Genomic DNA, 26801 nt, shown 5'->3' on the forward strand with positions numbered 1-26801 from the left:
CCAGCCCGCTCTCTCCAGGGCCAGCCCCTACCCATGGAGGCAGCAGGTAAACGTCTGCCCAGTGAAAATACCTGTGCGCGACCTTCATTACTCCACTGGCTTCTGATACTTGAAGTTCAGATGGATGATAACAGGATATGTGATCAGAGTTCCTTAGGGAGGGAAGAAAGTGTGGGGCCTATAGCCGGGAGCCCATGGGGAGCTCTAGGGGGCCCCAGAGATGGGTACGAATCAGGCCGCTAAGTTTTACAGATGTCTGTTTATGTGCTCGCAGAATTTCCAGAGGCAAGCTCGTCCAGAATATCCATGGGTCTGAGGAATCCTAGACCCAGGTCAGCAGGACCGTGGTGCTCACCGGCCCCGGCTGGACGCCACGGTGAGGCTGATGCGTCCTCTTAGCGCGCGCCCAGCTGTGGGAGCTGCTGCCAGGGTGCGGAGTGTCTCTTTTGATCTTCCTGCCGGATGCCAGGCTGGGGCTGCCATCTCACTACAGATGAAGCGAAAGAGGCTCTGCCACGGGAAGGAAGTTTTTCCAGGCCAGCTGGCCATTACCCGAATCCCTTAGACTTATGAGCTCAAGCCCTGGCTGTCTTCTGGGATGCTGGGCCTCCTACTCGCCCCCAGAGTCCCCTGAATTAAAACCTCCAGTCCTGTTGGGGACGAAGTGTCCTGGTGTGAGACACAGAAGTCAGAAGTAGAGCTGGCCCTGTGCACCCCGATCTCTTGCTCCTGACTTGCTGTGTCTCTCGGGTAGCCAGGAGTACTCAGAGCCTTTCTCTGTAGCAGCGTTGGGGTGGGGTGGGGTTTGGGGACTGACAAGATCCCACCTCAGCAGGACTGTATGGCAGGACTTCTGAATGAGGACTTCCTTGTTCAGCATCTTGGAGGGCAGCGAGGGCCACGCAGGCTGTCCGGGACTGCGTTGGGGAAGTCTGTTCTTCCAGTGCATCTTGCTGTGTACAGTTCAATGGGCTGCCTGCTGAGTCCTGGCATGGAGGACCTTGATAGGGTATGTGATGGAGGCCGTGGCACCGTGGGCTGTCACTCTAATGAATGCTTTTTCCCAAGACAGGGAGCTGCCATGCCTTGTGGCCCCCATTTGAAAAGGAGTACTCTCTCTCCCGTGAAAACTCCTGATTGCTAAGAAGTAATGGGATGGGTGGCCATGGCCCACGGCCCAAAGCTTTTATGCCTGGTGTTTGTGAGCTGCCAAGGAGGCCGGCTGAAGCCGAGGGCTGAGATCCCCACAGCAGGCGGATTCTCTTCTCTTTTTTCCTCCTGATTCCTGGGCTTGTGCTGTTGTTGGGCGCCAAGCCAGACTTTGGGGATCAGAGTTGAGTACGATGAGTCTCTTCCCTTGAGCAGCTGAGTGTCTGAAAAGGGGAACAGGGAGGTGAATAGATAATGGACGATGGCAGAAGGGCCAAACCCGTGCAGAGGGGCAGGAGAGGACCACATTACATACTGGAGGGCTTCCTGAGGAGGGGGCCTGAGCTCCATGTGTAAGGATGACGGCATTTGTGTGTGTGGACAGGAGGTGAGAGAGGCATTTCCTTTCCGACGGTTGGGGCACAAGCCTGCAGGCGCGGTCCTGTAGCGAGAACAGGGGTCATGTGGAAGACAAAGGCCTCGTGCCTATCCTATGCGTCTTTTCATGGCTGTCTCTCCGTGGGGGCACTGCTGGAAGCAGGTGCTTGCCTGGCTTTCCTTCAGAGCAAGACAGCCGGGAATCTGTGGGAAAGCCTCAGGGGATGAGCAAAAGCAGGAGTGATGCGTATTCAGCAGGTCTGATGGAGTGATCGTGGGCTAATAAGTTCCAGAAACTGCTGTCTTAGCAGTGTGGAGTGAATTGGTGCCGGAGTCTCAGAATATAATCCCTTATCAGTCTGCTGTTCTGACAACTGTTCTGAGCTTTTTATTAATGTGGCTGATAACACTTTACTCTCTGGGGTGTTGTGAGATTTAATTAGTTCTTGGGCAATTTAGAATAGGTACTTGAGAATATTAGTGTAGTGTTAATTATAAATGAGTGCATATGAGCTAATTTCTTCAAATGTATGATTGCATGTACACTGAACTCTTCACTTGCCCTTTGCCAAGTCAGTCTGCCTGGTTTGAGTGTTATTATCTGTAGGGGACTCTGTGAAGTCCTGTGGGGAACTCAAGGATACGAACGCAGACACGGATCCCACTGCTAAGCGTGTGGAGTTGGAAAATGGAATAGTGTCCCTCCCAAAGGAACCCCTCTGGGGCAGGGGGGGATGGTGAGCAAGGAACAAGGAGATCTTGTATCAGAGGGGCTTAGTTTTTCTTTGTAAGGTCAGAGAAGCTCAGCAGAGTTAAGGGGGGGTGTGTGTGGTGTGTGGTTAGGGGCTGAGAAAAATGGGTATCTTTCTGAACCTCTGCTGTGGGTCACTCATGATTCATGAGAAGCACTGAGTGAGTAGGCGCTGTCTGTGTACCGGGCGCGTGGTTGTTGTTGGCGATGTGACGGCAGGTAAACCAGTTCGTATAGCAGAGTTGCTCCGAGCTTCGTGGTCTGGGCAGAACATGATACTAGCGCTTTGAGGTAAGCGCGAGGAGCACCTGTTTAGGTCCCAACAGGGTCTGAAGGGAGCTCAGGGAAGTTGCTGTGGAAGCAGCCTGGGAGGGCAGGGTGGTGGTCAGGGAGGGCCCGGGCTGAGCTCGGAAGGCCACGTGGGCCTCGTCTTCCGAGGAGTAGGGGTGGAGGTGGAGGTAAGGTAGAGGAAGAGGGGATGGGGAGGGGAGTGCCAGCCCTGGCAGAGGCATCAGCATTCCTCAAAGCTCAGAGGAGCCCCCCAGCCGCATGTGGTCAGTGGGACATGGTGCATGGGGGCTGGGGCAGTGGTCCTTTTGAGGGTCTACAGTATCTGAATTCAGCAGTAGCCTTGGGAATGGAAAGAAGTGGACGTATTCCAGAGCTGTGGTGGAGGTGTGATTGCCAGGGCCTGGGCAGAGGTTGGAGTGGGTGGGAAGCCAGAGGGAGCCGGTGGGAGGTGGTCTTGGTTTTGGCTTGGGTGCTAGGGTGGAGGGTGGGCCCTGTCAATCTGGAGAACCCAAGGGAGAAGCAGGTTTGGGGAAGAGAGGACTTGTTACTTCTGGTCGTGTGTGGAGTTTGGTGGACTCCGGGTGTGCAAAGGGGTATTATCTATCAGGCTGTGGAGCCGGCAAGAGGGCTGGACCGGAGCCCTAGCCTTGGGGCCATCTGCAGATAAGGGCACAAGTGGATGGGGCATCCACTGGGTGGAGGTTCCTGAGGACCCTGCTGCTGAGCATCCGGAGGGATGGGGAGAGCAGGAGGCTGCCTGTAAGGGGGAGGAGGACAGGCAGCGATGGTAAGTCAGGCAGGGAGGTGACAGGAGAGGAAGTTGGGATAGAGGCCCCTGGTCTTGGGGCTTGGGAGTGTGGCTCCTGCTACCTGCCGGTGAGATGGAGGTTGGAAAGAGGAGCCATCTAGGGGGATCGAAAGGATCGTGGATGTGGGCAGGAAGCAGATGGCATGCTTGAATTGGCAACTTGAGGGCGTAGTAAAGGGATCCTTTATTAAAGGTTTAGGTCCTGTGGGACATTGGACAGCGGGGTCGTGAGGTGGTGTTAACACCCTGGGTATAAGGGCAGTGGGGAGAGTGGTCTCCAGAGCTCCATGGACCAGCCTGTGGCAGGGGATGAAGCAACCTCAGATGAGGCAGCAGGGAGGGAGCCTGGGCTGGAGCGCCCCCACCCCGTCTCCTGCTGCTGCCTCCAGTGGCCAAACCTGGGGCGGGGGGAAGCCCAAGGGCAGTGGAGCTCCTGTGGGAGCCTCACAGGCAGCTGGAGGAAGAATGGGGGGGACCTCGAGGGAATTTGCTAGAACACTGAGGGCTCTGGGTTTTTGCTCATTACCCTTAGAATGGAACAAATGTTTGGTCTCTGCTCCGGAAGCAAGCCCGCCCCTGGTTTTGTAGTCAGAGCGCCTCCCTGCATATGTGGGCACCAGGCCCGGTTATAGACGTGTTGGGGGGGGGGGTCTCAGCACTGTGGCGTGCACACGTGTCTGTGAGCATCTGCTTCTGCATTACGTCCGCATTCCACTCTGTGCTGTGCCATTGCTCTTTTAAACACCATCTTTTTGAAAGGAAATGAAATACAAAGAATTATGTTAATGTGCTGGGCTTGAAGAACAATATGCACAGATGTCAAGAAATTAAAAGTGGTAGTTCCCAGAATGGCAGTGAGTCGGCAGAGTGCACGGGCTGGGGGCTCGGTGAGGCACGCAGTGGACGGAAGCACGAGGAACGGGAAGCCCAGCCCCAGACCCGAGGTGGGCATCAGCCCCACGGCCGCATGCACGTCCTGTGGGATGACTGTGCGTGCTTCGCCGTGCCACCTTTCCCTTGCTCGAACCTCGAAGTGACTCGCTTTGCGCTTTGCACATGCAGACCCTGCGTTTAGAGAGTTCCCCACTGATCCTGCTGAAAGGCAGATTGTAGCTCTCACACCCTGCCCTCTGCTGTGGCCACTCAGAGCAACGACTGTCGTTGGAGTGGTATTTGACCCAGCCCCTCCTCGTGCAGCCTCATCCACTAGTGTTCAAGTTGTTTTCGGGGCCCTTCAGAGGAGCTTGCGGCTCAGGATGGATGAGTGGGGGGGGTGGTGTGGGAGGTGGCGAGGGGGACCCCTCCCGCTTTAACCAGAGAAGTCACGCCCTTCATCGATTGTTTATATTGAAATGGCTTAAATAACTCACTTGAAAAGCGTCCTGTGACTACAAACACCGGAGAAGCACCATCCTAATGCAGTGAGGGTCACCCTGGGATTCAGTGATGCAACATGGTGCGAAGTGGGTGGACAGGGGCGCCTCCGCGGAGGGAGCACATGTATTAGAGCCTGGGAGCACAAAGTGAAACATGAAAAGATTGGTAAGGGCGGCACATGGTGCACATGATAGTGGAGTTGCAGGTGCTAGCTCATGCTCAGGACCGGGCTTTGCCAACTGTAACCGTGCAGAAGAGCTGGTGGTATTAGTGTGGCACGGTAGGTTCTCTGTCTCTCGTGATCGTTGGCCAGAGGAAAAATGCCAGACAGACTCAGACCGCTGTCAGGTGCCTCCGTGGGAACCTCAGTGCTGCTGATGGGATTGATGCTGCCCTTCCCCGCTATGGCCTGGCGGGCGGGCCTCCCCGGGGGCGGGCCTTCGAGACCCACTGGGGTTTGATGGCATCCGGTCCAGGCTGGCTTTCAAGCACCTCTGGCAGATTTCAGCTGTCCATCTCACCGAAATTACATCCTGTTTTCTTTTGGATCAAGAGCCTTTTCTAGAGCTCAGTGGAGACATTTTAGACTTCTTGTATAATTTGAAGACAAAATACTATCTTAGAATTGTGTAATTAACACCCGAACACAAGGCAGGATATTTGGACAATGGTTCCCCTTAAAAAGAGCATGTAGAAGCCTTGCAGGGTGATCCGGGCTCTCCCTTCCCCCAACCCCCATCAGTGGCTTTGTTTTCCACACGATGCTGTTCATTAAAAGATGCTGGCTTGCCGGCCACTCCCCGTCAGGCACCCTGTGTTGGCCCAGGGGGTCAGCTGGGTATTCTCTGAAACAAGGGTGAGTAAATTATCCCCAAGTACCCGTTGGCGTCAGCCTGGTGTCAGCATCCTGCCGACACCCAACAGCTACCTTTAGCTCGCCTCGTGTATTGCCAGAGGCCTTCGTCCATCTTGGTGCAGGGAAGATACCGGTCTTTCCCTGTGTGAACAGAACCCAAACTCTAGTTCTCTTTACTTGCCAAGAATTGCCTCTTCCTAGCAGGGAGCATGGCTGCAGAGCACTGGGCATGCCACCGTCCCGCCACGGTTGGATTTTAAATGCTCGGCCCCAGGTGCAGGGGGCTGGCCTGGCAATCTGTTGCACCAGGGGCTTAGTGTGGCAGGTGGGTGGGGGGCGCAGGACGTGATTGGGAGCAAATGGCCTCTTGCTGCCTACGGGGGCTCGACTGAGGGTACACTGAGTAATGCCAGCCTGTTACCCCTCGGCCTTCTGCACAGTTGGGCCCGGCCCCTGATAGAGGGAGATGGGCTAGGAGGAAAGAGGTTGTTTAGGGGCAGTGTTTGGGTGCTGAGGTACATGAGCACCTGTCACCTTGGACCTGTTCTCCAGGGACAGTGCAGAGGGATGGGCGTGCAGATCACTTCTTGGCCCACTGGCGAGGCCCATCTGTCCTCTCAGCCACTTAGGACGACATGAGGCTTCGCCATGGAGCATGACTCTTCAGTTGGTTCCTGTCCATGTACTCGGTGTAAACTCTTCCTGCACCCATCAGAGGCAGGAGAGGAGAGCGGGAAGCCCTCGCTCTGACACAGACGGACTCAGGTGTGATGTTGGGTCTGCCACCTGCTGGGGGAGGGTCTCTTGGTTCTGTTGGCTCTCTCCCTCACTGAGTCTGATCTTTGTGACGGGCTGCGGAACAGAGCAACTTCATAAGGGCCCGAGGACCGAGGTGGGGTGGAGGTGCTAAGGGGTGGGGCGGTGGTCCGTGGGTGAGCTTCGGAGCTTTCTGGGGGCAGGGACGGGCCTGGCTCTTCTCTTTGTCCCCAGAGCCTGGCACAGGGCCAGGCACCCAAGGGGCCTTCACTTGTTCTCTGTTTAACGAATGGCTGACTTTCCCGCTTGGTGAAGTGTGAGGCCCTGCCAGCTCTCCACTCTTATCGCATCCCTAGGCATCCTGCAAAATGGGCTAAATCCTGCCGTGCTTCAGTGCACTCACATCACGGGGGGAACAGACACGACCAAGCCAGCAAGTAGATAAATAAGCCACATCACAGTGACTGTCCTCATCAGTAGGAAATGGTTGTGTGCATTGTATTTGTTAGATCAGAACTAGAGCGCTACACTCCACACTGAACATTTGGACCTGCCCAGCTGCTAAGTGCCCGATTACCTTCTTTTTTTTTTTTTTTTTTAAAGATTTTATTTATTTATTTATTTATTTGAGAGAGAATGAGAGACAGAGAGCACGAGAGGGAAGAGGGTTAGGGAGAAGCAGACTCCCTGCTGAGCAGGGAGCCCGATGCGGGACTCGATCCTGGGAATCCAGGATCATGACCTGAGCCGAAGGCAGACGCTTAACGACTGAGCCACCCAGGCGCCCGAGCCCGATTACCTTCTAACATACTATGTAATTTACCTATTTTCATGGTTTAAAGATAACCGAATGTCCCTGCTAGCATGTAAATTCCAGGAGGCAGGGATCTTTCTCTGTTTCATATGCACACTGTCCTCAGTGCCTAGGACGGTGCCTGGCACTCCAAAAGGGTCTGTTGCATGAGCTGTGACTGTAAAGCACAGATACATCCTGTAGTCCTTTGATAATTCCAAGGAAATCTTTATTTCTTTTGTGCAGAAATCATGTTTGGTTTAAGAAGGATGGACACTGAGAAGATCTAGAAATAGGAGAGTGAGACGTCAGTTTACAAAGAGAATGTTTTATTAAGTGATAGAAAATTATTGTTGAACTTGCTATCACAGATAGAAATTCTGTTTTCAGAAGAGCAGTGCTTGACATGAATACTTAACCAGAGTGAGAAGAGGGTAACTGGCACGCAGGCAGACAGACTGAAGAGACAGGCTTTGAAGTCAGACCCACAGTTGCCTTGGCCCTTCTGAGTCACAATCGGGTAGAGTCCTGAAAATAAAAGTGAACGTGTCCGCAGAGCCTGGTCGTTTAATTGGCCTTGGGTTCCAGTAGTGTTGGGTCTGGAGCTAGCGTGCCCGAACGACGGACAGTCCTGGGAGAGTTTGGGTAGCAAACATGGGCGGAGGGCCGGGACTTCACAGGGGAGGTTCCTTAGGAGGTCAGTGCCGATTATTACCGCCACGGACTGGAAACCAGACCCCTACATGCTGCAGCATGGCCACGTCACATCCAGAAGCACCGGGGAGGAGACTGGAGTGGGGGGAGACGAGCTGCAGGCGGCCTGGGGAAGAGGCAGGGACAGATGTCCCTAATGCCGTGCCTCCTTTCTGTTGTCACCTTTGCCTGAGGTGAAGAGTGGCCGGTCGGGTCACTTCGGAGAGTGGCTGTCTGCAGAATGCCCTTCGCCTTATGTTTCCTGGAAGGCTCACGGCAATGGACTTGTGCATGGCAGTCACGGTTGAGACTGTCTACAATTTACTTTTTCAAGCCAACTTAATAAATCAGAGCTCAGAGGGCTCTCACGTGTGTCCAGGCCAGACCATTTCTCAGCAGGTCACCGTGAAGCTGTCTGTGGGTAATGGTGAGGGGTCCGTGTTCCCAGACTGGTTGCCTGCATAGACAGCTTGCCTTTGAGTTGGTGGGGTGGTAACGGCCTGATGACAGGCAGCTGTCTGAAGTGACTCCCTACCACCCATGTGCCCCTCGATCTTTAGGGTCACTGACTCTACGGTGGCCCCCAGACGTTTTTGCCGTTGCTCTTCTTCGCGTGCTGCTGTGTCATTGCCCAAGACATTTTAAATTTTAACTGTTGCTAATGCTAGGGGAGCAAGTCATGTTATGTATTTATTCAGTTTGCATGGCAGGGGTGTTAAAAATCTTAAAAACAAAGCCAAACCCAAATCAGGATATTCTGGGAAGGATTCAGGTACTCTCAACAGAGGAGGAGGCCTTTGTTCGTTGCAAGAATGCGGGTGAGGGGCTCCCTCATGTTGCTGTCCACAGAGAGCCGAGCTCTTGCTCCGGACAATCTGCTCTGAGAGGGAGGTGTAGAAGGACGAGCCAACAGGTGCCGAGGGGCAGGGGTGGGGAAGATTGTGCCCCAGGACTGCCTCTGGCTACCGACTGTATTTCTTCTACGTGAGCCTGCTGGGGTCTGGATGTTTGTGTCCCCCAGCCCAAATTCCTATGCTGAAATCCCAATCCCCAAAGATGATGATATCGGAAGGTGGGGCGTTTGGGAGATGCTTGGGTCTGGAGGGAAGAGCCCTCATGAATGGGGTTAGTGTCCTCATCAAAGAGGCCCCAGGAGCCCCCTCACCCCTTCCTCCACGTGAGGACACACAAGGCACCAAGAACCAGGAAGCTGGCCCTCACCTGGCACCTAGTCTGCCTTGATCCCAGGCTTGCAGCCTCCAGAGCCCTGAGGAACGGACTTCTGTTGTTGGCAAGCCCCCCAGTCTGTGGCGATCTGTTCCAGCAGCCAAGCAGACTCAGACCATGCCGTCAGGGTGGACTGTGAAGGCAGGTGGATGAGAGTAGTCTGGGGGGCGCAGTGCAGTGTCTCAGGTGTTCCCAGGGGAGGGTGTTTACCGTGTGTTGGGACTGGCATGTGAACCCTGTCATTTCGTCCTCAAAGCCATCCTGGTGGCCCGTGAATTCATTATTTTGTTTTTCTTTCTGAGGGATTTTATGGAGGTTAAGCAGTTTTCCAAAGTCCCACCGGAAGTGGTCGAGTGGAGTCCAGCCTCGGGCCCCCTGATTCTAAGGTGCAGGATGCCCCCACCGCCTCTGCCCTGTGTCCTCCTGCGGGCCCTTTGCTGTGAGGCTCCCCAGCAGCCGTGTACAGGGCACACACTGGCACCCATCGTGGAGCTGTTGGATTTTGGAAGGAAAAAGAAACCAGGAGGAATGGAGGCATCAGCTGGGATGAGGTGTAAAGTTTAAAAAGTCAGTAACTCGGGCGCCTGGGTGGCTCAGTTGGTTAAGCGACTGCCTTCGGCTCAGGTCATGATCCTGGAGTCCTGGGATCGAGTCCCACATCGGGCTCCCTGCTGAGCAGGGACTCTGCTTCTCCCCCTGACCCTCCCCACTCTCATGCTCTCTCTATCTCATTCTCTCTCTCAAATAAATAAATAAAATCTTTAAAAAAAAAAAAAAAAGTCAGTAACTCAGAGGAAGCCGGTGAATATCAACAGAACGTCCGGAAGGCTGCCGTGCGGGCGGGTGGAATTAGCAGCCCTGGGGAAAGTAGGCACCAGCAGGACCTCTGGGCTAAGCCCACGAGGCCTTTCAGTAGAGAAAAGACATCTTTGAAGAGTACAGACATGGGTCCAGTGAGGATGCAGGGAAAGCCAAGCACAAGCAAAGCCGGTCAGGTGTCCACATGGGATCGAGCACAAAAGGACCGGCAAGGCTTTTATTCAGCATTTCTTCTCCCTTTCCCTCCACATTCTCCCTTCTTTCCGAGGACAAGTGTCGACACCTACTATGTGCTTGAGCTGTGGCTGGGCATGAAAAATCGGTAGTAGTGCTAGCTGTGAGAGAGCCAGACCCGGGGCTGGAAGGAGCTTGGCTCGCAGGAGCACTGTAGACAATGCGTGATTCCTCCACGTAGACACCTGTCTGTAGCCCAGAGTGTCTGGTGGCATTGAGGGTCACGGTGGGCCGTGACTGCCTGTCTTTCTTCACCCTCTTGGCTCGCGCCTCTCATGCTTGGTGTTTTACCTGGAGTGATTTGCTACTCCCTGCACGCACATGCTGGTTTCCTGTGGGAACCTGGTTCTGCCCATGGTGCTCCATTGCTGAAGGGACCGTGTCACACCATCTCAAAGAATCATTTCCAAGGCTGCTGAGGTCAGTGCTTGCCATGTGGTGCCTGAATCAGTGGGAAAACTTGGCATGGAGACTTCAGAAGCTCTGAGGATGGAACATAGCTGAATGAGCTGTGGCTCCACGTTGCATGAGGCCATGGAGAATTGAGGGAGGAATGTGTATTTGGGGCAGTCTTCAATGGAGAGTGTCTTAGCATCTGTTCCCCCCAGAGGTAGCTGTGGCTGTGGACGGTTTATGGGGATGGTGATCCCAGGAGGCAGGAGTGAAGGAGTGGGGAGGTGAGACAGGGAGGGAGGGGAGCCGAGGGTTTGTTATTGGGCTCACTGCTGCAGTCAGCAGAGGTTCAGCTCTTCCAGGATCTTGAAGCTTCAGAATGGCTTTCAGAATTGTCCACCCAAGTCAGGAGCCCAGAGTGGTCATTTGCTGGCTCCCATCCTTCATTGGTTGAGGCTTGCCCCCCATCACATTGAGCCGTCTTCACTTCCGGGCTCAGCAGGGATCCCGAAGGGCACCGTGTGCAGCTGAGGTGGGATGCTGGAGGACAAGGTAAGTGTGAGCCATCCTCTGGAGCTGCTGCCAGAGTCAGGCATGGGCCCGGGAGACACAGCCGGAGCCCCACTGGCATTGCTGTGGGGGGCTCAGAACCCGCACAGAGCACAAACTGGACTCTCATGCCCGTCCAGGAGGGAGGGAGGTGCAGAGTGTTCTGTTGCCCACTGCCCTACTCAAGAGTTTTCTTTTACTGTCCCCTATTGCTCATTTCTCCGCCCTCTTTTCTCCCTGCCCCCTTCTTTCCAGGGCCATGCTCCTCCACTGCAAGCTCCATCTCCCTGTGAGTCAGCCTAGAGTTCAGAGACGCAAAGGTCTCTTGCCTCGTCTGACTTCCCTGGTGGTGTGGTCTTTCCCATAGCATCACAAATGGGATCCTAAACTTCCTTGGAAATGCGTCACTAGAAGCTGCCCTTTCCTCCTTGGACAGCTCTGACTGCTGGAAATTTCTCTGGCTGAAACCTGTTGTGACTTGAACCCGTTGGTTCTAGCTGGGCTTTTCTGAGCACAGCAGAGTAGGTCTTGTCACCTAGGGCAGGCCCTTTCTCTGCTCCAGGCCTGTGCTAGGCTTGTAAAATAACATGAAGACGTGGACCCACCCTCCAGGAGATCACAGCACAGTGAGGCATCTGAATAGAAAATTGCAAAGCAGTGTGGGAAGTCCAACCATTGATATGGTGATACGTTGGTGCATGCGTGTGCGTGTGTAAATCTGTGTGCCTTTGTCTTTCGGACAGGCAGGGTGTGTGGGGTGAGGGTGTTGTGTGCAAGGTCCAGAGACTGTAAACATCCTGGGTGTTTGGTCAGCTTGTCATCCAGTGTTGTTCTAGCCCCAGGGGGTGAGCAGATGAGTACTGGTGGGCATGTGTGTGGGAGGTGTGGCTTTGACAGTTCAGGGGTCCTGGGAGAGAGGATTTATGGCAAATCCCAGAGGGCTTTATCTAGTACTTTCTCCTAATGGAAACAGGAGGGAAGCCATTGAAGGGCTTTAAAGGGGGCAGGGACAGGGGCATGTTTGAATTCTGAAACCGTTTACTCTGGGGTCAGGTTGGAGAGTGGTTTGGAGAGCATGTTAGTCAAGATAACTTTTAGCAGAGGTGCCAACTGCAGATGTGTTTGAGCATGAGGATGGCCGTTCTTTTGGGTAACAAGGTCTCTGAGGACCAGTGGTTCTCGGGTGGGCTCAGTGGAGCAGCTGCCGTCAAGATCCCGCCATCAAGATCCCACGGTCCATACTTGCCTTCAAGATCCTCAAGGCATTGACTCGTCTTTCGCTTGATCTCTTGTAGTTTCTGGGTGTTTGTCTCAGTTCTGAGCAGTGGACATGGTAATGTCCCATTGAAGAAGAGGGGCGTTTCTTTCTTCTTAGGGAGGAAAACTGCTCCCAGGAGCCCACTGGCCGCCTTCAACTGGACCCCATTCGCCTGCGCTGAGGTCCTGTAGCCCCAGCTGCCGGGCTGGGGGAGGGGTAGGGCTGGGACTGGGGCAGGGTTCTCTGTCCCTGCAGCTGGAGGGGCGCCACCCTTGAGGAGGCATGGGCACCGGCAGTGGTTCCAGTGGCCAAAGCTCGAGCACTGCTGGCGGAGAGGTGAGATTCTTACCCAATCTCCTCTTCTCCACCCTGGGCCAACTCAGGCTCTTCCAAACTTTTTTCTACTCCCATCCGCCATCCTCATGCGGCCCGCTCTGCAGCGCCTTTCTAACATATGATGCCTAAAGCAGAGTCAAGATCATGAGATCCCTCCTGATGATGCAGGCTACCACTGTGTGGATGCTTCTGGTTTTTTAGTTGATTCATGTGGTTAACCCGGGTTCAGCTCATGGCAAGCTCAGATTCTTAGGGTGCTGGTTGTTGTTTCTGGGGGCTTTTTTTTTTATATGAACATATCTATTCCTGCTATGTTGCCCACATACTGAATTGTATCCCCAGGTGAGTTCTTTTATGAACTGGAGCATCATTTTAAAAGCACAAAAATCCCTCGATACGTTGTTTCTACCACTTCATAGCATCCAGTATATTCTACTGTAGTTGCTTATGCACGCGTATCATACAATATGTAGGCCCCATAAAGAACTTCTGTGACTCAGGCGATTTGTAGACTTTTTGAGATGTGTTTAATATAGCCACTACAGAATGATAGAAAAAATTCCCATTAGGCCTGGTGCAAATCCAACCTCACAGAACGTGAGCACTGGCGGCGATTTTGCAGGTCCTTTGTTTTGCCCTGTTCTTTAGCTCTGCAGGACTTGTGATGTTCCTCAAAGGATGGACCTGTGTGATGGTCCTTGACTTTCCCCTTTGGCCTTGGAGAGTAGTAATGCACAGTCCGTCTGATTCATGCTCTCATCTGCTAATTTTTCTATTCAAATTCAATGTTAACGTGTTTCGTGCTCACACTAATTATGTGACTAAGGACCCTTTCCAGGCAATTAAATTCCCTAAGACTGTTTCCACCAGGTCTACACATGTTCCGGGCACCACCTGGATTATGGGGACAAGCACCAAAAGATGTCATCTGTAGAACACAGAATATTAACGGATATTTTGATCACTCTGCCCCATTAGCCGTGTGTTTTCCTAGCCTCATCTTGAGAGAGCCTTCCTCCCACCAGCAGGCCTCCCCGAGAATTTGTGCTTCTCCATTTTATCTCGTCTCTCCAGGCGAATGTTGGTACATTGATGTCTGGCTGCGGGCAGACCTGAATCGTGGTAAGCACAGACTTACCGAGTTGCCCCAGGCAGTCTCCCTTTGGTTTCTCCGGTCTTCTCTAGCTTCTGCTTTATTGCTGTGCGGTTCTAACTTCACCTGCGTGACGCACCTCCCCCACCGCCGCCCCTTGCCAGTGCTTTCTGAGCCCCCACTGTCCGTCCACCCGTGTGCGTGTCCTGCAATCAAGCCCCCACCACCCTGTGTTCAATTCTGCTAACAGGCTGTGTGGAGTGGTTCCCTCTGCTTGTCATGATGTTCTGAAGAGGTGATTCTTGGGCAAGTTATTTCAGGTTTGTGGTTGTGATTCTAAGACAGAAAACGCCTTTCTCCTTCCTCCCCTATTTCCTTCGGAATCTGGAACAGCCTGCATTCAAGAGATCGCTTGCACTTTTATTCTTCACCTTGGTATTGGAGTGTTTCTTAGCCCTCAGGCTACTGCCAAGTCTAGCCGTGTGAAGTTAGCTGCTGTTCCTTCTGTGGCTGACGCAGCCATTCTTTCGTGTGCTGAAATGTCTTTTGAACCCATTCAGTTCATCTTCCTCAGTGGTGCATGGGTTCGAAGCACGGATGTAGGGTAGCCATTCTTGCACATAAAATGCTCCAGCAGCTCACCACTGCCTTCCACGGCGGCAGGAGGTGCTGTGGGTCAAGAGCAACCTCAGACATGTTGTGCTTGGCTCTCCCATTGTTTTAAGATTTTGTAGATTAGTGTCAACCTTGAAAAATCAGATTTCATGTAAGCAGTGGATTTCCTGTCTTCCTCTGAATAATCAAGACATCTGGTGACTTTGTCCCCGGCCCTGACAGGGTGGCCCCAACTGGCTCTGGGGCCTGTGCTCTGTCACTAGAGTCCCACTTGGTGGCCTCGCCCACTCATGCTACGAGCCTGGCCTCCGTGAGCACTGCACTCAGGGATGGAGGGCCCCAGACTCTCATGGGCCTTCAGGCCCTCTAGGACCTAGCTTTTACTCCCTCCAGTGTTTTATTTCTACCTCCCTGTGTCTCCATGAAGCTGTAGCTACACAGCATGCAGAGCTGATGGTTTTGGATGCTTCCATCGCTCCTCCTTTCAGTTGGCGCACAGCTCACTGTCCTTGCCCGTCTCTCCCACCACACTGCAGGGCTTTTGAGGAGAGGGTCTGCATCTGTGCCTTATGGGCCTTTATATCCACCACAGAAGGTAGCTAGTAGTTGTAGCTTGAATGATTCTCCCTAGACTGTAAATCTTGGAGACCATATCTTCTGCAGTAGCTCTGAAGTCTGGTAGGCTTTGTGAGAACAAGGTGAGGAGTTACGCCTGCTCTGTCAACACTGGATCCCCCCGGTGCCTCGATGCTGGCCCCTGGCAGCAGTGTGGGGAGTATTTACTGAATCAGACGAGAGCCCGAAGAACCAGAGACAGTGCCTGAAGCGAGCGAGAGGCCCGCATAGCAGGGGGGACCAGCGTGTATATATCACACATAAATATTTCTTCCACTGTCCCTTTATAAAAAGGTTATGTGCACTCTCCAGTTCTGTCACTGATCTAAAAGGATATTTTATAAATCTAGGTATTATTTGCTCTTTAGGTGATGAATCTGACCTTGAACTGGAAAGGAAGTATAAGGAAGATGATCGAGAAAAGACCCCAAGGAGGCCGCGGACACAGAGGACAGAGAAAGTCCAGAAGATCCCCTCGGGAAAGGAGGCCGGGCAGATTTCCAGAGTGAAGAAACCCATCATCAGTGTGGTTTTAACGGCCCATGAAGCGATTCCAGGTGACCACAGCAAGCAGGAAGGGGCAAAACACGCATCTTTTGGCGAATCTGTACTGGGCAGCCCGACAGCTTGGACCCTGTGGTCCTGGGCAGCTGGCTCACTGACGGGGTCTCCCTCTGGTTACCCATTCCTGTGGCACCACGGTGGGCCTGTTCCTTCAGGGCTGTCGTGGATAGCACGTAGAGGAGAGGTGCTGGGGGCTTGCTGTTGCTGCCAGAGGCCCGATCAGCACGTTTCTTTCCTCTGCTCCCCTAGTCCAGCCCCTGGCCCAGGGGTGCCCTTCCCTTACTGCCCTCAGTGTTGGGGCCCCCGTGGGAGACAGACCTACTCAGACCAGACGGATGCGCCTGCTCCCCAGAACCCGCACTCTCATGGTCCCTCCACCCATTTTTAGTAGGCTCATCACATAGTTTATAATACTGGAGATTTTGGTCTCCCTTTTCCTTTCACATAAAATAGAGTGGAGATATTATACTACCTTTTTTAAAAAAGGTCTTTCAGGAGGGGATACTTTAGACAAAAAGCAGTTTACGATAGCAGGCTCCAAAGTATTATGATGGTTTTTTTCCTATCCACTTGGAGTGATAGTTGTCAAATAATATTTAAAAATCAAGTGTAGGATTTTAGGCGCCTGGGTGGCTCAGATGGTTAAGCGTCTGCCTTCGGCTCAGGTCATGATCCCAGGGTCCTGGGATCGAGTCCCGCATCGGGATCCCTGCTCCTTGGGAACCTGCTTCTCCCTCTGCCTCTCTCTCTCTCTCTGTCTCTCATGAATAAATAAATAAAATCTTTAAAAAAAATAAAAATCAAGTGTAGGATTTTAAGAGCAGCTACAGCCTTCGAAGCACCTCTTTTCAATGGTAATAGTCACTCCTTATTTAAAGCGGAAATGCCAGGTAAGTGCCTCTTTGTCCCTCAGTACAGAGTAGGATGATCGGTAGGAAGTAAGGCACGTAAAAACATGTGGCTAGAGCTTTCTGGAAAGTTGCTTTGTCTGCCCCCTGCTTCAGAGCAGTATCGGCCCGGGAAGCAAAACCTCGGAGGGGGAGCGGCTCCTGTTCTTCGCGTCTCTGGGGATCCCCTCGGTAACTTCTCTAAAATTGCTGGTAGTCCTTTGAGCTTTCCGTAAGTGGGGGTAAACATGTAATGATTGCTCTGCTATTCTAGAAATGGGGTAGATTGGAGCCTTTTCTTTGATGCACGCGTGCGTGCTCATGTCCACTGCTATACAGGCCTTTGATCGTTTCGCATCCCAGAAGTGCACAAGCAAAGGGACCTTTGTGTTTCTCCACTCCACACCCTTCATTTGCTAGGGTAGGAGCCGGCCCACCAATGGTAAGGTCATGTCGTTTGTGGGACTGGACACTTGGCAGCTTGGATTCCTATTTACAGCTGATGCCACCGCTCCATAATCTCATGATGCAGTTTTCCATTTACTCAGAGTGGGACACAGCTGGTCCTATAGGAAACCTGGGAGGCGAACATATGTGTATGGATATCCCTGTCTTCCCTGTTTTTTTTTAATAGATCAAGTGAAAATTACCTCAGAAGGATGTTATTTATTTATTTTAGGGAGAGAGCAGGAGGGGCAGAGAGAGAGGGAGCGCAAATCTCAAGCAGACTCCACACTGAGCAGGGAGCCTGACGTGGGACTTGATCTCATGACTCTGAGATCACGACCTGAGCCAAAACCAAGAGTCGGACACTCAACCAACTGCGCCACTCAGGAGGCCCAGAAGGATGTTTTGCTAGATTCCTAGAAAATTTGCCCTTTCCCCTCCACAGACACACACACACACACACACACACAAGTTAAATGTGTGAACTGCAGGAAAACCAATACCTTGCAAGGGTGCTATACAGTGAAGACACACACTTCCCGGGGCTGTGCTCCTGTGTGGGGTGGGGTAAGAGCCCCTCGTGGTGCCTCTTTAATGTGCGGTGCCTTGTACTCATGTCAGGTGCTACCAGGATCGTTCCGGTGGAGGCCGGGCCCCCAGAGACAGGCACTGCCAACCCCGAGGCCACCCTGGCCGACCTGGCGCCTCGGAGAGGGTACCAGGAGTATGCCATTCAGCAGACACCGTATGAGCAACCCATGAAGTCCAGCAGGTAAGGTGTCTGTCCCGTGCGCCTCCAGCTGGGGCTGGACTCCGGTGATGGCCATAGCCGGCCAGAGGACCAGCACATTACTTTATCAGGACTCTGTTTGCAGACTGAGTTGTGGACGACATTGGTTTCTTGATTTAACCTAGCAGTCAGACCCTCCGTTACGGTCCTTGTGTGTTGACTGAGCCCGCGTTGCTTCTGTGAAATGCGTGGCAGATCCACACACTTTTGGAACTGAGCACCAATTGGCTGGATGAAGGTAGATCATTTTACTTAAGGCAAATGTATGTTCAACCTTGATAAAAAGAGGTATAAACAAGGCCTTAGTAAATTTGCTGATTTTTAAAGCTGTACATACTATGATAAGAAAAAAAAATCCCCTGCCCCCCACACTTTTAAAAGTAACACAAGCATCTTGGAGAAAGTCCCAGCACTCCAGATGATGTAGGGTTAAAGTAACCCATAGTTCTTCTAGAGGTAATTGCTATTGACAGTTTGGTCATATGCCACCATAATTTTTTCATGATATACTAAAATATAGCACTTTAATTTTGTTATTTTTTTCCTAATACAAAATAGTAAATGCTCTGTTATCAGTTTTTTTTTTTAACTTACCACACCTTGAAAATCTTTTTCAGTACATAGTTTTTAACAGGCGTTTGCTATTGAATGGGTGCAGTATAGTTTCTGTAGTCAGTTTTTGCTCGATGGACAATGCTACCCTCAAAGTTCTGCTACCTTTGTCTTTCCGTACTTCTTCACAACTTCCTGTGGCATAAATTGCTAGAGTTGAAATTGCTGTCTTGAAGGATATGAGAATTTAAAACTGTAGTTGACATTGAAAACTGCCCTCCAAACACATTGGGTCAGTTGAGAGTAGGTACGTTTTCTACACCCTCTCCAGGGTCTCTTAGCTATGATCGGTACCTGCTCAGGTGGTTTAGCAAACTGATCATCTGAGCTCTGCAAACATTTTCCCAGCTGAGAGGAAAGACAATGAAAATGTCAGTTGCCAAGTGGGTTTCACTTGTTTATGGAAGAGGGGAAATGAGCTGTTCTTGAAGAGAGCATAGCTTTTAGTGCCAAACAGACCTGGCTTGGCTCTAGACTCTTCTACTGGGGCTCAGCTCAACAGACTAAAGCCTGTTATGTGCCAGGCACTGGGGAGGAGAGAGAACAGGATCGGGACGGCTGTCGTCGGGATGAAGCTTTTACTCTGTGTGTTTGACACAGTGGGTTTGCCTTTGAGCCTCCATTATACTAGCCGTAAGATTGTCTCTAGTACAGTGTGACTTCTTCTAGTGTTGAGAATAAATGACAAAATATATGAACACGATGTCATGTGGTATGCTTCATTAATTTGTAGCCTCAGTCCTGTATGCTTGCAGCTATGAGCATCTGAATTTATTGATGAAGTTATAAAAATACTTATTCCCTTGGCAAAACTGTCATGGAATTAAATTTGAAGATCGTTCTGGTCCCAAGTTGATTTGTAACCTTAGCCAACTATCTGTACACTATTTCAAGGTTTGCTGGGGATGGGTTCAGCTAACTGGTCATCTAGTTAACAGGCAAATGGACACAATATCTAAACAGATTTAGGCTGTATTCCAATTGTCATGTATTCTGTTAATATTTTATAGTACAAATTACCGAATAGGAAAGAGACTTTTTTTGCATGACTATTTTGCTTTGCAAAATATAGATACAAACGTCTAGGTTACATCAACATATCAGATAGGTTCTCACACAAATAGGACACAGACTCATTCTGTGGAAAATTTTGGAAGTGCAGAAAACTGTAAGAACAAGCGTCATTTGTAATCTCACCGCCGTAATGTAGTCACTGTTAATGTTTTTAATGTATCTCCTTGCAGCCTTTTTCAGCCCATATGTTTTATAAAATTGAGTTTATTTTATAATGCAATTTTGTCTCTTGTTTTTAATACCTTATAACATTGTACTTATTTTCCTCCGTTACTCAGATTATTCACAAATTCTTCTGTAGTGACATGTTACATTGTGATGAGGATCCTCTGTAATCTACTCAGCTCTTCACACTGTAGCCAATGAGATCTGGTAAAATGCCCATGTGATTGTACTCTTCAAGGCCTCACACTGTTAGGAGAACTTGAAGATCGTTCAAGGCCCCCTGTGGGGGCCTCCTGGGGCTGCCACTTCTCCAGCCTTGTCTCCTCATCGTCTGCCCGTGGTCTCTGGGCTCTAGCAGGTGCTCTAGCCCTCTGGGCCCTTGTACTTCCTTGCTCTCTCCTTGAAGGTGCCTCTTCCTCATTCTGGATGCCTCCACTGTCCCTGGCTTGCTTAACTCCTGTTCATCCTTAGCTATCTGCTCAAATGTCCAGTGCTCAGGACAGGCTGCCCCCTAGACTGATCAGTTTGCCCTGATCTGGGCTCAGAGAGCATCATCCTGTCTTTTCCCATCACCGCAGGGAGCCTGTGGTCCTTACCTGCTCATTTCTATGGTGATTAGTCTGGCCCATCCCTTCCTCCAGAAAGTGGACTCCAAGAGAGCATGAGTTGTATTTATTTTTGTCTATTGTGTCCCCAGGGCTTGGAGTACTTTTTTGAATGAAAGAAGGAAGAAAATAAACGTGCAAACAAACTAGTTCCTTATCTTGGGACCTTTCAGCAGCTTTCCACTCTTCACGATGCTGTGAAAAGTTGTGCAGTGAACACCTTTGTTCCAATTTTGTACGCTTTCTCTCAGTAGATTCCCAGACGTGGAATAAGCACATCAAGGGGTCTGACCTTTAAAAGTTCTGCCTGATCACTTTCTAAAACGCAGTGGCAAGAGTGGCTCTCTCCCTGCCTGGGGAACATCTGGAGTGGGCTGATGTAACGGCAGTCACGTGGACGTTGCAGCTCTGTGCGTCAGTTCACGGTGGTAGCGAGCGAGGCTTGCGCTTGAGAGTCAGATGTCGGCTGCTTAGCATCTTCATCAGATTCATTATCATTGGCGGGAAACAGGGCACGGAGGGCTTTTATCAGGTATTTGTGTAATGATACCAAAAAAATCAAAGCAAAAGATTTTCCTAAGACCATTTAGATGTTGCATTAGAGGAGAAAATAATGTGATTTCTTTATTTAATTAACATTCTAAATCCAGGGTTTCTTTCTCCAGTGTTCTTTATACCAATAAAATCTATCACCTTCTGGGTTTCTTTGTCATTTGAGAAAGATCCAAATTAGTTCCCTGAAATTAGCCTTGGGTTTAGCATGCAGGCGTAGTACTGACTTTCAAATTTGAATATTTTAATTACATTATGTGAATGATACCCTCTGGTGTTTATGAACTACAATCGATTTAAATATTTAATTTTTTATTGTTACGTTAATCACCATACATTACATCATTAGTTTTTGATGTAGTGTTCCATGATTCATTGTTTGTGCATAACACTCAGTGCTCCATGCAGAACGTGCCCTCTTTAATACCCATCACCCGGCTAACCCATCCTCTCCCCCCTCCCCTCTAGAACCCTCAGTTTGTTTTTCAGAGTCCATCGTCTCTCATGGTTTGTCTCCCCCTCCGATTCCCCCACTTCATTCTTCCCCTCCTGCTATTTTCTTCTTCTTTCTTCTTTTTTTTTTTCCTTAACATATATTGCATTATTTGTTTCAGAGGTACAGATCTGAGATTCAACAGTCTTGCACAATTCACAGTGTTCACCATAGCACATACCCTCCCCAATGTCTATCACTCAGCCACCCCGTCCCTCCCACCCCACCCCCCACTCTAGCAACCCTCAGTTTGTTTCCTGAGATTAAGAATTCCTCATATCAGTGAGTTCATATGATACATGTCTTTCTCTGTTTGACTTATTTCGCTCAGCATAACACCCTCCAGTTCCATCCACATCATTGCAAATGGCAAGATCTCATTCCTTTTGATGGCTGCATAATATTCTGATGTATATACATACCACATCTTCTTTATCATCTGTCGATGGACATCTTGGCTCTTTCCAGTTTGGCTGTTGTGGACATTGCTGCTATAAACATCGGGGTGCACATACCCCTTCGGATCCCTACATTTGTATCTTTGGGGTAAATACCCAGTAGTGCAATTGCTGGATCATATGGTAGCTCTATTTTCAACTTTTTGAGGAACCTCCATACTGTTTTCCAGAGTGGTTGCACCAGCTTGCATTCCCACCAACAGTGTAGGAGGGTTCCCCTTTCTCCACATCCCCGCCAACATCTCGTTTCCTGACTTGTTAATTTTAGCCATTCTGACTGGTGTGAGGCGGTATCTCATTGAGGTTTTGATTTGGATTTCCCTAATGCCAAGCGATGTTGAGCACTTTTTCATGTGTCTGTTGGCCATTTGGATGTCTTCTTTGGAAAAATGTCTGTTCATGTGTTCTGCCCATTTCTTGATTGGATTCTTTGTTCTTTGGGTGTTGAGTTTCATTAAGTTCTTTATAGATTTTGGATACTAGCCCTTTATCTGATATGTCATTTGTAAATATCTTCTCCCATTCTGTCGGTTGTCTTTTCGTTTTGTTGACTGTTTCTTTTGCTGTGCAAAAGCTTTTTATCATGGTGAAGTCCCAATAGTTCATTTCTGCCCTTGCCTCCCTTGCCTTTGGCGATATTTCTCGGAAGAAGATGCTGCCGGTGAGGTCGAAGAGGTTGCTGCCTGTGTTCTCCTTTAGGATTTTGATGGACTCCTGTCTCACATTGAGGTCTTTCAATCATTTGGAGTTTATTTTTGTGTGTGGTGTAAGGAAATGGTCCAGTTTCAGTCTTCTGCATGTGGCTGTCCAATTTTCCCAACACCATTTGTAGAAGAGACTGTCTTTTTGTCCCGTTGGACATTCTTTCCTGCTTTGTCAAAGATGAGTTGACCATAGAGTTGAGGGTCCATTTCTGGGCTCTCTATTCTGTTCCATTGATCTGTGTGTCTTGTTTTTGTGCCAGTACCATACTGTCTTGATGATGACAGCTTTGTAATAGAGCTGGAAGTCCGGGATTGGGATGCCGCCAGCTTTGCTTTTCTTTTTCAACATTCCTCTGGCTATTCGGGGTCTTTTCTGGTTCCGTACAAATTTTAGGATTATTTGTTCCATTTCTTTGAAAAAAGTGGATGGTATTTTGATGGGGATTGCATTGAATGTGCAGATTGCTCTAGGTAGCATTGACATCTTCATAATATTTGTTCTTCCAATCCATGAGCAGGAACGTTTTTCCATTTCTTTGTGTCTTCCTCAATTCCTTCCATAAGTATTTTATAGTTTTCTGAGTACAGATCCTTTGCCTCTTTGGTTAGATTTATTCCTAGGTATCTTATGGTTTTGGGTGCAATTGTAAATGGGATCGACTCCTTAATTTCTCTTTCTTCTGTCTTGTTGTTGGTGTATAGGAATGCCACTGACTTCTGTGCATTGATTTTATATCCTGCCACTTTACTGAATTCCTGTATGAGTTTTAGCAGTTTTGGGGTGGAGTCCTTTGGGCTTTCCACATAAAGTATCATATCATCTGCAAAGAGTGAGAGTTTGACTTCTTCTTTGCCAATTTGGATGCCTTTGATTTCTTTTTGTTGTCTGATTGCTGTGGCTAGGACTTCTAATACTATGTTGAATAGCAGTGGTGATAGTGGACATCCCTGCCGCGTTCCTGACCTTAGGGGGAAAGCTCTCAGTTTTTCCCCATTGAGAATGATATTCACTGTAGGTTTTTCATAGATGGCTTTTATGATATTGAGGTATGTACCCTGTATCCCTATATCCCTATACTCTGAAGAGTTTTGATCAAGAAAGGATGCTGTACTTTGTCAAATGCTTTTTCTGCATCTATTGAGAGGATCATATGATTCTTGTTCTTTCGTTAATGTATTGTGTCACGTTGATTGATTTGCGGATGTTGAACCAACCTTGCAGCCCAGGGATAAATCCCACTTGGTCGTGGTGAATAATCCTTTTAATGTACTGTTGGATCCTATTGGCTAGTATTTTGGTGAGAATTTTTGCATCCATGTTCATCACGGATACTGGTCTGTAATTCTCCTTCTTGATGGGGTCTTTGTCTGGTTTGGGGATCAAGGTAATGGTGGCCTCATAAAACGAGTTTGGAAGTTTTCCTTCCATTTCTAGTTTTGGAACAGTTTCAGAAGTATAGGTATTAATTCTTCTTGAAATGTTTGGTAGAATTCCCCTGGGAAGCCATCTGGCCCTGGGCTTTTGTTTTTTGGGAGATTTTTGATGACTGCTTCAATTTCCTTAGTGGTTCTAGGTCTGTTCAGGTTTTCTATTTCTTCCTGGTTCAGTTTTGGTAGTTGATACATCTCTAGGAATGCATCCATTTCTTCCAGGTTATCTAATTTGCTGGCATAGAGTTGCTCATAATATGTTCTTATAATTGTTTGTATTTCTTTGGTGTTGGTTGTGATCTCTCCTCTTACATTCATGATTTTGTTGATTTGGGTCATTTCTCTTTTCTTTTTGATAAGTCCGGCCAGAGGTTTATCAATCTTGTTAATTCTTTCAAAGAAGCAGTTCCTAGTTTCGTTGATCTGTTCTACTGTTCTTTTGGTTTCTATTTCATTGATTTCTGCTCTGATCTTTATTATTATTTCTCTTCTGCTGGGTTTAGCCTTTATTTGCTGTTTTTTCCTCCAGCTCCTTTAGGTGTAGGGTTAGGTTGTGTATTTGAGACCTTTCTTGTTTCTTGAGAAAGGCTTGTATTGCTATATACTTTCCTCTTAGGACTGCCTTTGCTGCATCCCAAAGATTTTGAACAGTTATGTTTTCATTTTCATTGGTTTCCATGAATTTTTTTTAATTCTTCTTTAATTTCCTGGTTGACCCATTCATTCTTTAGTAGGATGCTCTTTAGCCTCCATGAATTTGAGTTCTTTCCGACTTTTCTCTTGTGATTGAGTTCTACTTTCAAAGCATTGTGGTCTGAAAATAGGCAGGTAATGATCCCAGTCTTTTGGTACTGGTTGAGACCTGATTTGTGACCTAGGATGTGATCTGTTCTGGAAAATGTTCCATGGGCACTAGAGAAGAATGTGTATTCCGTTGCTTTGGGATGGAATGTTCTGAATATGTCTGTGAAGTGCATTTGGTCCAGTATATCATTTAAATTCTTTATTTCCTTGTTGATCTTTTGCTTAGACGATCTGTCCATTTCAGTGAGGGGGGTGTTAAAGTCCCCCACTATTATTTATTGTCAATGTGTTTCTTTGCTTTTGTTATCAATTGCCTTACATAATTGGCTGCTCCTATGTTAGGGGCATAGATATTTACAATTGTTAGATCTTCTGGTTGGATAGACCCTTTAAGTAGGATATAGTGTTCTTTCTCATGTCTTATTACAGTCTTTGGTTTAAAATCTAATTTGTCTGATATAAGGATTGCCACCCCAGCTTTCTTTTGGTGTCCCTTAGCATGGTAAATGGTTTTCCACCCCCTCACTTTCAATCTGGGGGTGTCTTTGGTTCTAAAATGAGTCTCTTGCAGACAGCATATCGATGGGTCTTGTTTTTTAATCCAATCTGATAGCCTGTGTCTTTTGATTGGGGCATTTAGCCCATTTACAATCAGGGTAACTATTGAAAGATATGAATTTAGTGCCATTGTATTGCCTGTAGGGTGACTGTTACTGTATATTGTCTGTGTTCCTTTCTGGTCTATGTTGCTTTTAGGCTCTCTCTTTGCTTAGAGGACCCCTTTCATTATTTCTTGTAGGGCTGGTTTCGTGTTTGCAAATTCTTTTAGTTTTTGTTTGTCCTGGAAGCTTTTTATCTCTCCTTCTATTTTCAATGACAGCGTAGCTGGATATAGTATTCTTGGCTGCATATTTTTCTCGTTTAGTGCTCTGAATATATCCTGCCAGTCCTTTCTGGCCTGCCAGGTATCTGTGGATAGGTCTGTTGCCAGTCTAATGTTTCTACCATTGTAGGTTACATATCTCTTCTCCCGAGCTGCTTTCAGGATTTTCTCTTTGTCTCTGAGACTCGTAAGTTTTACTATTAGATGTCGGGGTGTTGACCTATTTTTATTGATTTTGAGAGAGGTTCTCTGTGCTTCCTGGATTTTGATGCCTGTTTCCTTCCCCAAATTAGGGGAGTTCTTGCTATAATTTGCTCCACTATACCTTCTGCCCCTCTCTCTCTTTCTTCTTCTTCTGGGATCCCAATTTCTCTGATGTTGTTTCATCTTATGGTATCGCTTATCTCTCGAATTCTGCCCTTGTGATCCAGTAGTTCTTTATCTCTCTTTTTCTCAGCTTCTTTATTTTCCATCATTTGGTCTTCTCTATCACTGATTCTCTCTTCTGCCTCATTTATCCTAGCAGTTAGCACCCCCATTTTTTATTGTACCTCATTAATAGCCTTTTTGATTTCAACTTGGTTGGATTTTAGTTCTTTTATTTCTCCAGAAAGGGTGTCTTTAATAATTTCCATGCTTTTTTCAAGCCCAGCTAGTATCTTTAAAGTGATGGTTCTGAACTGTAGATCTGACATTGTACTAATGTCCGTACTGAGTAGGTCCCTGGCAGTCGGTACTGCCTCTTGTTCTTTCTGTTTAGGTGATTTTTTCCGTCTTGTCATTTTGTCCAGAGGAGAATAGGTGAATGAGAGAACAAAATGCTAACAGGGTAACAATGTCCCCAGAAAATATACTCTAAACAAATCAGAGAAGACCTGAAGCCAGGGGAAAAGAAAGGGAAAGAAAGATAAAAGAAAAAGAAAAAGTTAAAAACAAAAACAGAACAAAACAAAAAAAACCAGAATATGATCAAATATGATAGGCTGGTGCATAGATGAGTGCCATATAGTAGATTTTGGGTGTATTTTGGTCTGTTAGAAGAAAGTGCCTCCCAAAAGTTTAAAGAAAGAGAAACCTATATATGTACAAAAATAAGGGTTGATATGATGCAGGGATGGAATACGACTGTAAAGATGAAAATTATAAAAAATTTCATAAAAGGAATTGATAAGAAGTTGTTGGAAAAAAGAAAGAATAGGATTAAAAAAAAAGGGAGAGAATGTGATCAGGTAGGAGACTAGAACAAAACCATACACTAGAGATTTAGGGTATATTTTGATCTGTTAGAACAAAGTGTATCTCAAAATTTTAAAGAGAGAACATGTATATATATATATATAT

General features: G+C 48.6%; 1 protein-coding gene across 10 annotated transcripts in view; it reads left to right on the forward strand.

The window, feature by feature from the left end:
• The window catches only part of ZFAT (zinc finger and AT-hook domain containing), a 213264-nt gene that overhangs the window by 56108 nt on the left and 130355 nt on the right, over window positions 1-26801 (forward strand). For all 10 annotated transcript variants that reach the window (XM_064587846.1, XM_064587837.1, XM_064587839.1 and 7 more), the window contains 2 exons: window positions 15360-15548; window positions 17511-17661. In XM_064587846.1, the coding sequence (XP_064443916.1) occupies window positions 15360-15548; window positions 17511-17661 (340 nt within the window). The remainder of the gene's footprint in view (window positions 1-15359; window positions 15549-17510; window positions 17662-26801) is intronic.

Source organism: Mirounga angustirostris, unplaced genomic scaffold, assembly GCF_029215605.1.
Source record: "Mirounga angustirostris isolate CCGP_5_RB_7025 unplaced genomic scaffold, mMirAng1.0.hap1 SCAF_4, whole genome shotgun sequence".
Taxonomy (NCBI): domain Eukaryota; kingdom Metazoa; phylum Chordata; class Mammalia; order Carnivora; family Phocidae; genus Mirounga; species Mirounga angustirostris.